We start from the raw sequence: 14,106 nt of genomic DNA, 5'->3' as shown, positions 1-14,106 counted from the left end.
GATGACAGTCTTCTAATCATTCTACATATACATTAATCATGCTACAGTTCAAATATTTACAGCAATGATTAAGTAATACACTTTTATGGTAACTAATTGTAAAGAGGTAATAATGTAATAATAACTGAAACTGAGAAAAAGAGAAAATATCTCGACCTGGCTCACGAGGTGACCGAAATGTGGGGGGTGGCGTCCACCGAAATCATTCCAATCGTTTTGTCGGTGAACGGTCTTATCCCAACCAGACTGGAACAACATCTCAAACGGTTGGGATTCCGGGGCGGCTCACTCCCGGGAAAGATGCAGAAAGCGGTGCTCTTAGATTCTGTCCGCATTGTACGCCGATTTCTCTCCCTGGGGCCCTGAACCCCGGCCGACTATGCTTCTGCCGGGAGTTAGTTTGCCATCTCCTCTCCTTAACCCCTCTTAAGGAGAGGAGATGAATTTTGTAAAAATTTAAAAAATAATAATAAAGAAACTGTTTTATAATAAACTTCACTCGACGTTCACGATACTAAACTTCTTTTGGTTTGTGAGTACAAATTTTCTCACGTCTTGTAACACCGCGTGTTATGGGAGAACAAAAATAGATATCCTATAAATATCTCGGCCGGTGGTCAATAACCGGACCGCTTTAATAGAGGAATACAATAATTCTTTATACACTTACACTTTATATTTTTTTTTTAATGGAATGATGGATGATAATGGAATGGTAACCCCGCCCGCGCTATCGGTATACGCGGACTGGGCTCCAGTGAGGTGAGAATGAAAAGACAGGTCAGTTAGCCGAGTTTTGCAGAATTCATACCTCTGTCCCATTCGTGTTTCAACCGTGAAGCAGTTGTGTTTGCATGGCTGTGTTTCGGTTTGAAGGGTGGGATATGGCGTGAGTTTACTGGGTACAGAGGAATAATAATAAATGAGTCCTCAGGATCGGCAACGCATGGGGGATATCATGGGCGAAACAGTATATTCTGTTATGTCCATGGTAATGCTTATGTCTATAGGCAACGGTTACCACTTTCCATCAAATGGGCCGTCAACCTGTTTGCCATTCTGAGATGTATAAAAAAAAAGATGGTTTCCAGGGGGAACCGCGTGTAGGTCGACTTGATAGGGTATATTGCTAGTAATGAGACTGATAGTCTGCGTTACTAACAATCCCTTCCCCCCTATCGGTATGACGTGGACACGCGTTCTCTATATACAATTGTGATACTGTATAACATGTGAGACAAGGGGGAAAGGGATTGTTAGTAATGGAGACTGAGATTCCCATTGCTAGCAATATACCAGGTCGACATCCTCGCGGTTCCCCCTGGAAACTATCATGGTTAATTCCTGATGAATTCATCATGATGGGCTAACTGGCCTGTTTTCATTCTCATTCTCATCATGGGCTAACTGGTGCTCCGCCAGCGTATCCCGTTAGCGCAGGCGGGGTTACCATACTATTTTCACCCATCAAAAAAAAACATGTGAGACATTATGTTTGACTAATCTATCGTTGTGTATTTTTTCTTGGCATTAATTCAATTACAATTTCTTTTGGTTTCAGTCTACTGCTAATAATCATTTACACAACAGGTGTTCAGGAACTCCTTTTTTTAATGTGTCCAAATATAATGGTAACCCTACGCCTATGCTATCGGTATACGCCGGTGGGGCACCAGTGGGGAATTGTTCGAAATGATGCCACACACACAGCCACCTTTTATCATCGCACCGCTCGCCTTTGACAAAGAGTTCATCTCACACGCTTGACCCTAAATGTTCGCGTACAGTGTGGTTTTAAAGGAATTTTCTCCCGCGAACGCTCAGGCTGTGGAATGAGTTCCTGCCGAGGTTTTCCCTACAGACTACAGTATGGGGTTTTTAAAAAAGGGTATTTTAAGGTTCCTTCAGGGTCGTCAACGCGCACGTGACGCCCTTAGTGTTGCAGGCGTTCATAGGCTACAGTGAGCGTTTACAAGCAGACTGGCTGTATGTATTTTTGTCACCTGCGTGGTATAAAAAAGAATGTCTGAGACTTTTGACTTTTTTTTTATGAAATGAGTTAATACCAGTTGTTAAGTTACGACTCTGCTGAACCCAAATTCGTATCCGTCATTAAAAGCATTTCCCGAGTTGCCGATAGTTATAAATACTGGACAGAAATAGTCTCGGGTCGTTGCAGGTGACGGGCCGGGTGCCAGTCGATGATTCCACGGAGATAGTTTGTTTTTGGGCGGAAGATTATCCAACGAACGCAGACACTATATGTTGTACTACAATGGAAACTTTATACAGATAGATAGGTAGATAGATAATTTATTTGCATTACTTAATAAATAAACTACATAAAAAGCCAAGTACAATTTTTCCTTTTGTGCATGTGCCATAACAATACAAAATGGTCACAACTCAGTTTATTGCTTCGCACTCAAAAGAGCAAAGCACTGTTATTCTGTTGCGACCAAAGGGAATAGGTATAAGTAAATACAATAAATACAGATTTTCTAACCCTCTTATGCAGGGGGGAAAGGGATTGTTAGTAATGGAGACTGAGAATCCCATTGCTAGCAATATAGCCAACCAGGTCGACATCCTCGCGGTTCCCCCTGGAAACTATCATTGTTAATTCCTGATGAATTCATCATGATGGGCTAACTGACCCGTTTTCATTCTCATCGATCACCTTTCACTGGTGCTCCGCCGGCGTATCCCGTTAGCGCAGGCGGGGTGACCAATCCATTTTCATCTAATAAAAAAAAATGCATGAGGGCAGGTTAATGAGGACGCAGTGGGAATGGATTTTTAAACGACAAAAATTATAAAGCGATCAGTGTTTTACCAGCGAGCCGTTACTTCGTGCTCGTGGTCGAGCTAATTATATGGGTTATTCTGGGTAAATAGTAGTAATAATAATAATTTGGCCGTGTGATCCCGGCATAGAGTAGGCCACCTCCTTCCTTTCCCGTGGGTGTTGTAAGAGGCGGCTAAGGGAACTTAATTGCCGAGGGTTTTTTAATAGTTCTGGGTCGCATCAATGACAAAGCGATCCGTTCTCTATTGGCTATAAGATACGGGTGACGGGTCAACTCGAAATGAGGGAGATGATATACATTGGTTAAGCAGCGTCCCTCTTAAAGTATCACCAAAGCCTAATTGCTATTGCCAACCTGGCTACCAAGTCTAGAAACTATTGACAAACCCCCAAAGGGATCTATGTTCAGCAGTGGATAGTTACCGGCTGTATTATCATGATTATTATGAATAATAATTTTATTTTAATTTACTTGTTCAAATATGGATTCTGCAGATGGTACATATTTTTTTTAATGTAAATGTGCGTATACGCTGGCGTGGCACCAATTAGAAATGATAGGTGAGAATAAAGTTAGGTCAGTTGAATTCCACGATGATTTCCAGGGGTAATTGCGTGGAGGACGACCTATTAGGAGGGGACTTAGACTCTAATACTAATAATTCCTTTCCTCCAGGTGGTACATATTAATTAATCACTCCTCCATATCCTGCCAGTAGTTTTTGTCCTTCAACCCAAATACTAGTTGTATGCTTAATTTCATAACTATTGCTCAGGAAATAAATCTTACTTTTGAATGTCTCATTTCAACTCATGGGCTCGCTTTCGATAACAATTTTATCGATGAATTTGCATACCACTTGTCTAGGCTGATGTGCAACTGTGATTCGTTGGCAAGTATTTTAGAGTCTACTGGGAACGGCTTATCCGGAGCCAGGGCACTATAGATATCTTAAACCGTGGGATATCGTAAAGGATCTAATGATAGAATAAGACTGAAGGAAGCATAAAAGATCAAAGGAAGGATACGTCGATACGCGACAGTTTATCCGACTTCAAAGTCGAATATGTGTTCCACTTAGATACAAAACTCAGTTATGGGTTTTATCATGGAAATAGCTGGGAAAATCTTGTAAACAAACAATTTCGATTTTCAAATTCAAATCTAATGTGTCTACATAACCGCTTAACAAAATGTATTTTTTTTTTATTGATGGGTGAAAATGGAATGGTAACCCCGCCTGCGCTAACGGGATACGTTGGCGGAGCACCAATGAAGGGTGATAGATGAGAATGAAAACAGGCCAGTTAGCGCATCATGATGAATTCATCAGGAATTAACCATGATAGTTTCCAGATTGAACCGCGAGGAGATCGACCTGGTTGGGTATATTGCTAGCAATGGGATTCTCAGTCTCTATTACTAAAAATCCCTTTCCCCCAATAACCAAAGTTTGTCTGTAAGATTGTACTCGCCTTTTGTATCTTTTTATGTATATAGCAAATTTTTTGTATCTTTTTATGTATAAGCAATATACCGAATATTGCTAGCAATGGGATTCTCAGTCTCAATTACTAACAATCCCTTTCCCCCCTAACAAAATGTATTTGTTTTGTAGAGCGAAATCGTGTTTTAAACCAGTTTAAAAATATCCCCAAGTCATTCGTCTTTTGTAAACAATTTTTCGTGAAAAGCGGAACTCGTAGGCGCGTTACGGTTATTAATAGCTATGTGGGCCAGATGAATGGAGTTACAACACATATTACACGCAGATTTCAAATATGTCATGTGTACATTTTTTGACGGGGGATGCCGTTTGGAAAATTCGAAATTGTAAACAAATACCACTGACGTGCCTCTATCTTGTATAGGGAGTTTAGCGTGACACTGTACGCGTTTTTATCACGATTCTAATAGGATATATAGAGGAAGGAAGAGAAGGTCATAGATGAGCAGAATATTTTTTTTTTTTTTATTTATTTACACTCTATTGCACCAAGTAAAAAGAGAAATAACAAATACAGTAAATATTAATGAAAAGTGATACAAAAGGCGGCCTTATCGCTGAGCAATCTCTTCCACACAACCTTCGTAATAGAAAAAGACAAAGAGAGCAATATATATATATATATATATATATATATAATTATATAAAGATGAATGATGATAATTATAAAGATTAACAATATGCACAAACAAAATGTATAATTAATTATATAAACGTAACTATGTGCTGCTTTCAACATAACAATTATTGTGATGAATTATTTATATTGTACGTTTATTTATTAATTTAATACTTTATTGTACACACCAATTATTTATAAAAATATGCTAAAGGTAATCAAATGTACAAAGGCGAGCTTAACTCTAAAAGAGTTCTCTTCCAGCAACACCCAAAGTGATAGAAGCGTCATTGTCAGCGAGTAGAGCGGTGTACAATATTGTTGAAATTTTAATTAATTGTGTATATATGTATGTATGTATCTATATATGTTTGTATATGATAATATTTATATAATAGTGCGCCACCTACCCTTTGTCTTTTTCTCAATGTCCTCTACACAAAGGTTGTGTGGAAGAGATTGCTTAGCGATAAGGCCGCCTCTTGTATCACTTCTCATTAATATTTACTGTATTTGTTATTTCTCTTTTTACTTGGTGCAATAAAGTGTAAATAAATTAATTAATTAATTTAATTAATTAACGAAATATATGATTTCTGTATCATTCATATAAGTATGTACCTATGTAATACAATTTTTGTCTCTTAATTTTTGGTCATACAGGGTTACACACTAGATTCGTTGTACGCGTCTTGGAAATCAGTGCTTTGCTTTTAAGCAAAACTATCACTGAGCTGTAGCCTGTTTGGGGTCACTGCGACACACATGGCGGAAACATATTTTCGTATTTTATCTTTTGTTTTATATTAAAAGAAATGTAATTAATTTCATTGTATGAACTCATTTGATATGAACAGAAAGTCGTGTGGGCTGTGATTTTTATCAGACCCATCTAGTTGTTTCCTCATGGTTTTTTTTTTTTTTTATACAACTTAGAATGGCAAACAAGCTGACGGCCCACCTGGTGGAAAGTGGTAACCGTCGCCTATACACATGAGCAGTACCGTGGACATAACAGAGTATACTGTTTCGCCCATGATACTCCCTCTCCTGTCCTCTGTCGTGTTCCTTTTCTGTCTTCTATCGTTTCTTTACTTCGCCCGATGCATCAGTTTGACTAACAGTTCTAAAGCGGCAGTTCTTATCTTTGCAGGTACCAACTGAACAGCACACACCGCAAGCACACACGGGTGCGTGACGCAGCATCAGGGAGCGAGTCGAGCTCGCGCTACAGGACAACTGGCGGCGGCTGACCGCCCGCTCGACTGTGAGTACCTCACCAGCACGGTGACGTCCCAACGTTGGTCACGGAACTTCTCATTAGAATAACTTATTAGTTAGCTGAACATATGCCTCCCCCATAAACTGCCATATATAACGGTCCCGAGCCACCAGTATCCACTGACTCCCTGCAATACATTTGATGTCTTTTTTTTTATAGATGATAATGGAACGGTAACCCCGCTTGCGCTAATGGTATACGCTGGCGGGCACCAGTGAGGGATGATAGGTGTGAATAGAAAGGCAGATCACTTACCAGAGGGAGACTTTGTACAAAAGTAGTTTGCATGGTTGTATTTCGGTTTGAAATACAGAGGAATAACAGCTGAATCCTCAGGAATTCCTTCTTTGGCTCGCTTTCCATTATCAGAAACTATACATCTTACTACCGCAAACTGACTTCTAAAGCCTATACACGCCAATAAAGCATGGAGTTTACACCTTAATAACTTAAGAATAGATGACGCTACTATGTATGAAAGAATTTTAAAATAAATTGGACTTTGGTCAGATGTCACGTACTTATATAGCACATAAAGAAGAAAATACAAATTTGAAAAGTATTAATGTTTATTTGATTTATTTATTATTAATTTGATATTTATTGTGCAGGCAACACTCGACAGAAAAGCGCGTCGCTCCTTCAGCAAAGAGCGTCCGCGCAGGAGAACTAGCGCCCACTCACTCGACCTTCCGGCCGACGACCGGCCTTACCACACCGCCACTATACATAAGTAAGGGATTTGTCTTCTCGTTACGAAATTCTAGGGTTTTTTTGAGAGATCAAAGTGGTAACCCCGCCTGCGCTAACGGTATAAGCAGGCGGAAGACCAGTGAGATATAATAGATGAGAATGAAAAGGCGGGCCAGTTAGCCCATCGTGATGAATACACCTGAAATTTATCACGATGGTTTCCAGAGGGACCAACCTGACAAGGGAATATTGCTAGCAATTGAACTGATAGTCCACATTACTTCATTCAGTTGGCTTCATTTTTGATTGGGTGTTTTTATTTTTATATCACAAAAGTGGCAAGCAAGCATAGAGCCCTTCTGATGTGATATTAGGGGTGTCACGTGCTCGTTGCCAACCCTGAAGAAACCTTAATATAACCTTTTTTGAAATCCCATACTGTAGTCTTTAGGGGAAACCTCGGCAGGGAATCTATTTCACAGAAAATTTGTCTGAAACAGCACTGTACGTGACCATTTAATGTACGTGTTCATTAGGGAACAGGTTCTTTCTCTTCCTTCTTGATTACCATCTGGCATTCATGTCCCGGCAATCTTTGTCTGGCAGGGCGCACTCGTTAAGCAAGATGGCGACACTATCGCTGAAGATATCCCTGGAGGGCGGGACGGTGGTGAAGACGATACAGTTCGACCCCTCCACCACAGTATACGACGCGTGCCGCATCATACGCGAGAAGATTCTGGAAGCCAACACTAATGAACGTAAGTTTGTTTAGGACTTGTACCCGAGACTTACTCTGCGTGGATATGTTGTCTTAGTCCTTCATCCCATATCTTACTATTATTTCAGCCGTTAACTGTCCACTGCTCGACATAATGCTTCCCCATAAGGGGTGTTATGCCAGTAGTTGTCACAACTTGGTAGGCGGATTAGCAACCGCAGTTAAGCTTTGCCCATCCTTCCACCATAAGCTCCCTTGTCGCTTCTTACGACACCCACGGGAAAGGAAGGGGTGGCCCATTCTATACCGGGACCACACGGTTATCATGGCAAAAATAGCATTTATTTAGCTTGAGCTAAAGATTAGATAAGATAACTATTAACATTATTACATCCATCTCTTTCTAACAGCGAAAGAATATGGCCTGTTCCTCGCGTCAGAGGAGGACAACAAGAAAGGCATATGGCTGGAGGCATCCCGCAGCCTCGACTACTACATGCTGAGGAACGGTGACCTGCTAGAGTACAACAAGAAGACGAGGAACCTCCGCGTCAGGATGTTGGACGGTCAGTAAACCACTCGTAAACTGTAAAATTAACTTTACAATCGTGTGCTGTTTGTTATAGCAATGATTTATAGATTGTCTACGATAACATGGCACGTCCTCCGAAATTCAAAGAATTAAAAATGTGTAAGAAAAAATATTTACAAGGATTCGACCAAGGTATATAATAGTCCTGTGACCGAATCGCTGCTAAAGACGGTTTATTCGTAAATTTAGACCGCCACGTCAGGACCTCTACCATGAAATCTACCTATAATGTAATTAATTTAATTTTGTCTCTTTAAAAATTGTACACTGCTGTATCCGCTGATATTGATGTTCCTTTCCACTTTGGGTTTGCTGGAAGAAAACTCTATCAGAGTTAAGCTCGCCTTTATACTTTTGTTTACCTCTGTCATTTTTATTGTCTTCCCCATTGCCCCATCTCCATATCACAGTTGGACAGAGATACCTATGCAGCCAATCCTTTTGCCAAGTCGCTCCCTGGTCGAGATTTTGAAATAATCTTTTCTTTTCGCAGGTACTGTGAAGACCTTGCTGGTGGATGATAGTCAGATCGTGGCGAACCTAATGGTGGTCATATGCACCAAGATCGGCATCACCAACTACGACGAGTATGGACTGGTGAGTGTGCCTGGTGTATCATCCTGCACTCCTCTAGTGATCTGTCCGATTCTAGAGTAAGGTTACACGAGTTAGCGATTCCAGCCTCTCGGGCTACTGGAGTTTCTGACCAATATTCCCTCCGCAACTGCAGTGTCCTTTCCCTGTTCCCTATACATCATTCATGCTTTTTTTACCAACTTTCTTTATTCATTCCCTTTTTATTAATGTCCAATACTCCTTTTTCCCTCAATCCGTTCCTTCATAACGTGGGTGGCAAATACCGCCAACAAATGCATTCACAAGGAGAGTTGACGTCTGGCAAGCATCTGGTCATGAAACCAGCAAGAAGTCACGGCTAACTTCATATGCGATGAGCCCATCTCGACCGGCTCCGTGAAGATTGATACGGCTTGTCTAGCGACCGTGAGAGATGGGAGTCATTGGGGAAGGCCTTTGCCCATCAGTGGGACTCCAATAGCTATCAGTAATAAATGATGTTTCATTTAGGTACGGGAGGAGCAAAAAGAAGAGCCGGACCCTTGCGAGCGGCCCAACTACGGCACCCTCACGCTGAAGAGAAACACCACGAGAAGGAGCGCGACGCCAAGATGGAGCAGCTGAGGAAGAAGCTGCGCACCGACGACGAAGGTTCGCAAGCTCTAGGCATACTATGAAACAGGGATAGGTCTTTATACGAATCTCATTAGTAATAGATCCATTGGATTTATTCCCGTGTTGGTTTCACACTAATTATTTCGCGCTTAAAATTGGTTTTGTTTTTGTGTAATGAATCTAAAAAAAAAATTTATCTAAAGTTCAATGAAACATTTTTATCCATAAAAAAAATTAATGAGGTTAAATCTTTTAACCGCTGCTCCTTTCAGATTATATATTTAACAGAGAACAAAAACACTTTTAACATTATTCCTTATTGGAATAGCATATAGATATTGTAACTGAAATATTTAGATTTTTTTTTATACGACTTAGAATGGCAAACAAGGTGACGGCCCACCTGATGGAAAGTGGTAACCGTCGCCTATAGACATGAGCAGTACCATGGACATCACAGAATATACTGTTTCGCCCATGATACCCCCCATGCGTTGTCTAAGGATACAGGTGTTATTCCTGTGTACCAGGTAAATTCACGCCATATCCCACCCTTCTAACCGAAACACAGCCATACAAACACAACTGCTTCACGGTAGAAACACGAATGGGACAGAGGTACCCAAGCAATCGACTTTTGTACCCAGTCATCATCATCAACATACCAACCAGCTACAGTCCACTGCTGAACATAGGCCTGTCCCAATAAGAAGATTTTGTCAGTAGTTGCCACGCTTGGCAAGTGGATTGGCAACCACATTTAGGTTTTGGTAATGTTTAAAGAGGGACATTACTGCTCATCCCTCGCACTCCCTTAGTCATCTCTTACGACACCCACGGGAAAGCAAAGGGTGGCCTACTCTATGCCAGGAATACATGCCAAGGGTGGCAATATCGGTATCAAAAATATTGATATTATGGTAGTTGATGATTCATATCCTTCATTCCTTGAACTGCGCAGTGAACTGGGTGGAGCCAGCTAAGACGCTGCGCGAGCAGGGCATCGACGTGACTGAGACGCTGCTGCTCCGCCGCAAGCTGTTCTTCTCTGACCGGAACGTGGACTCGCGCGACCCCGTGCAGCTCAACCTGCTGTACGTGCAGGCGCGGGACGCCATACTGGACGGCACGCATCCCGTCACCCAGGACAAGGGTCAGTCGCGCTCCTTACTAGCATTCGTTTGGTAGTGTGAAGGTGGCGCCCTCTGCTGTCAACAATATTGCATTAGACCACTATTATCAGGTTGACGAAATAGCTTGCTATAAGGTTTCATTTTCCTTCTCTTGCACTAGTGCAGCCTTTCCCAAAGTGGGCGATAACGCCCCCTTGTGAGCACAGGTCTAATGGGGACGGTGAGAGACCCAGAAAAAAATGGGGGCATTGTGTAGTGGCTTGGGGGGGGGGGGGGGATTTGTTGATCTTGAACTAATAGTGGAAGTAGGTGAGAGACCTCAGAAAAAAAAGTGGTATTATATTGTGTTCCCTTGTTTCCCACTATATCTTGGGGATGTAAGGGAGATGTTGGGAATGAGAAAGAGAGAGAGATGCAACTATTATAATAATTTCAAGTCAAGGCTTGTTTTTATAAGTGAAAATTTAATGGTACCCTTGTTGCGCTATTGGTATACGCTGGCAGGGCACCAGTGAAAGGTGATAGGTGCGGATGAAAGCAAAACATTTAGGTCATTTTGACGAATTACACAGGAATTAACCACGATGGTTTTCAAGAGGAGTGAGGTCCGCACTATGTCTACCTCCATGTGGAACACGTGGAGGTAGACATCGTGGGGTATATATTACTATTTTGTGATTATTATACCATAAAAAAAACTAGCCCCCGTTACTAATAGTCCCTCTCCTCCGGATAAAGGATTAAACATGGTGATGTTTGTTGCAGCATGCGAGTTCGCCGGCATCCAGTGTCAGATACAGTTCGGCGACCACAAGGAAGACAAGCACACGCCTGGCTTCTTGGAGTAAGTGTTTACATAGTTCTAGACCAGCCCCCATAAAGAAGTGGCAAAGGAACTTATCGATAAAAAAGAACAAGACACCGGATGTAGTCGTCTCGTTCTTTCTCATGTTTGCTGTAGCGAAGATGTGTCTATCGATAGATTTATTTGTTATTTGTTTAGTGGGGCTTTATAATTTAAACTGGTCCATTGAAAAATGGACGAAGAAAAAGATGTATGTAAGGACAGAAGCACTTTATTCTCTCAGCCTACCCATGGACAGAGACCTGGCATACCACATGTCTAGAAGGAAAACTCAGTTAATTCAATAGTAACAAATCTCTTGCAGCCTGAAGGAGTTCCTGCCGGCGTCGTACGTGAAGGTGAAGGGTATCGAGAAGAAGGTGTTCAAGGAGCACCGCAAGCACGCCGGCCTCAGCGAGCTCGACGCCAAGGTGCTGTACACCAAGAGCGCCAGGGACCTGAAGACCTACGGAGTGGCCTTTTTCTTAGTTAAGGTATGTCTATATGTTAAAGAGTGAGTTATCAATTTTTAATCACCTTTATTCAGATAGACTTGTATACAAGCACTTTTAAATGGACATTTTTTTTTATGAATGCAGAATTCGGAATGTTGTTATCTGTTGTGAAGAGCCCGCGGGAAACTCAACAGTTATTCTTTTAAATCTCTGTTAACATTATGTGTATTTATTTAAATGTACTATGTCTAACTACTGTTTTTTTTATGGGTGATAATGGAATGGTAACTCTGCCCGCGCTATCGGTATACGCTGGCGGAGTACCAGTGATAGGTGACGATGAAAGCAGGTCAGTTAGCCTATCGTGACGAATTCCACTAGAGTTAAACACGATGGTTTCCAGGAGGAATCGCATGGAGGTCGACCTGATAGGGTGTCTTGCTAGCAATGGGTCAATTAGACCACATTACTAACAATCCCTTTCCCCCATATGACTAAAATTACATGGTCGTTAAAAGCCCGTGCATGTGTGTGTATATATATATATATATATATATATATATATATATATATATATATATATATATATATATATATATATATATATATATTATAAAAAATTATTAACACAATGCCTCGCGTACGCCCCCTACTGGATCACGGAGGTCGTCTCAATGTCGATCATAATTGTTATAGGAGAAAATGAAGGGCAAGAACAAACTGGTGCCGCGGCTGCTGGGCGTGACGAAGGACTCGGTGCTACGGCTGGACGAGAAGACCAAGGAGATCCTGCAGACGTGGCCGCTCACCACGGTGCGCCGCTGGTGCGCCAGCCCCAACACCTTCACCCTCGACTTCGGAGACTACAGGTCAGTGGCAGCATATTGAAGGTCCACTAGTGGGCAACAGACTTCTGAGACGATCATTATCATCATTTATATTTGTATCAAGTTTTAAAACGAAAATTAAACATTTCTATTATTTTTTTTATACAACTTAGAACGGCAAACGACATGAGCAGTACCATGGACATAACAGAGTATACTGTTTCGTCCATGATACCCGCCATGCGTTGCCATTCCTGAGGACTCAGGTGTTATTCCTCTGTACCCTGTAAATTCACTGCCATATCCCTTCAAACCATTCACCCTTCAAACCGAAACACAGCCATGCAAACACAACTGCTTCACGGTTGAAACACGAATGGAACAGATGTACCCAAGCAATCGACTTTTGTACACCTGCCACCTAGTCATCATCATCAACATACCAACTGGCTACAGTCGCTGCTGAACATAGGCCTGTCCCAATAAGAAGATTTTGTCAGTAGTTGCCACGCTTGGCAAGTGGATTGGCAACCACATTTAGGTTTTGATAATGTTTAAAGAGGAACACTGCTGCTGTAACAGGGGGGAAAGGGATTGTTAGTTATGGAGATTGAGAATCCCATTGCTGGCAATATACCCAACCAGGTCGACCTCCTCGCGGTTCCTCCTGGAAACTATCATGGTTAATTCCTGATGAATTCATCATGATGTGCTAACTGGCCTGTTTTCATTCTCATCTATCACCCTTCACTGGTGCTCCGCCAGCGTATCCCGTTAGCGCGGGCGGGGTTACCATACCATTTTCTACCAATAAAAAAAAAATACAAGGTAACAACAATGAAGTCACTTATACGTTTTCACTAATACACGCAATGTACAAAATATGACAGTGCTTGCCTTAAACAAATAATTCATAGAGTACAGAATTATCTCTGGCACCCACACACACGTGGGGTAAACATGCCAACAAACGTTATAAGGGCTTATTTTTTTTTTAAAAGATTTACAGACAGAGACTTAGAGCTGGTTAATGTATTGGCCTTATCATATATTAACAAGATTTAAACCTGACATCCAAACAGCAAAGTTGCATTATTGTTCTATAAGGAACAGATTGCCAATTAGCAGACTAGAAAAAGAAAAAAAAATTTTTTTGAAGTGTTTAAACTGGTTCGTTTCTTTACCATCCCCACAGCGACCAGTACTACTCGGTGCAGACCACTGAGGCGGAGCAGATCCTGCAAGTGATAGCTGGCTACATAGACATCATAGTGCGCAAGCAGCGCGCCAAGGACCACCTCGGCATCGAGGGCGACGAGGGCTCCGCCATGCTGGAGGACTCTGTCTCGCCTTCCAAGTAAGTCTACATACATTTTTGCTATGCAACTTAGAATGGCAAACAAGCTGACATGCTTATATTATATAGATAGAG

The 14,106-nt window shown here is 41.6% G+C and overlaps 1 protein-coding gene across 1 annotated transcript in view; it reads left to right on the top strand.

Annotated features, from left to right (window-relative positions):
• The window catches only part of LOC113510226 (talin-1), a 135,915-nt gene that overhangs the window by 41,763 nt on the left and 80,046 nt on the right, over positions 1–14,106 (top strand). The window contains 12 exon segments of the mRNA XM_052901070.1: positions 6,090–6,203; positions 6,830–6,951; positions 7,518–7,672; positions 8,043–8,198; positions 8,718–8,821; positions 9,311–9,386; positions 9,389–9,451; positions 10,377–10,568; positions 11,314–11,392; positions 11,718–11,886; positions 12,544–12,716; positions 13,870–14,031. Coding sequence (XP_052757030.1) covers positions 7,537–7,672; positions 8,043–8,198; positions 8,718–8,821; positions 9,311–9,386; positions 9,389–9,451; positions 10,377–10,568; positions 11,314–11,392; positions 11,718–11,886; positions 12,544–12,716; positions 13,870–14,031 — 1,310 coding nt within the window. The 5' untranslated portion in view covers positions 6,090–6,203; positions 6,830–6,951; positions 7,518–7,536.

Source organism: Galleria mellonella, unplaced genomic scaffold (genome assembly GCF_026898425.1).
Source record: "Galleria mellonella isolate WM207_F2 unplaced genomic scaffold, CSIRO_AGI_GalMel_v1 utg746, whole genome shotgun sequence".
NCBI classification, from domain to species: Eukaryota; Metazoa; Arthropoda; class Insecta; order Lepidoptera; family Pyralidae; genus Galleria; species Galleria mellonella.
The sequence above is the reverse complement of the archived record's forward strand: the minus strand, read 5'-3'. Positions and strand labels throughout refer to the sequence as shown.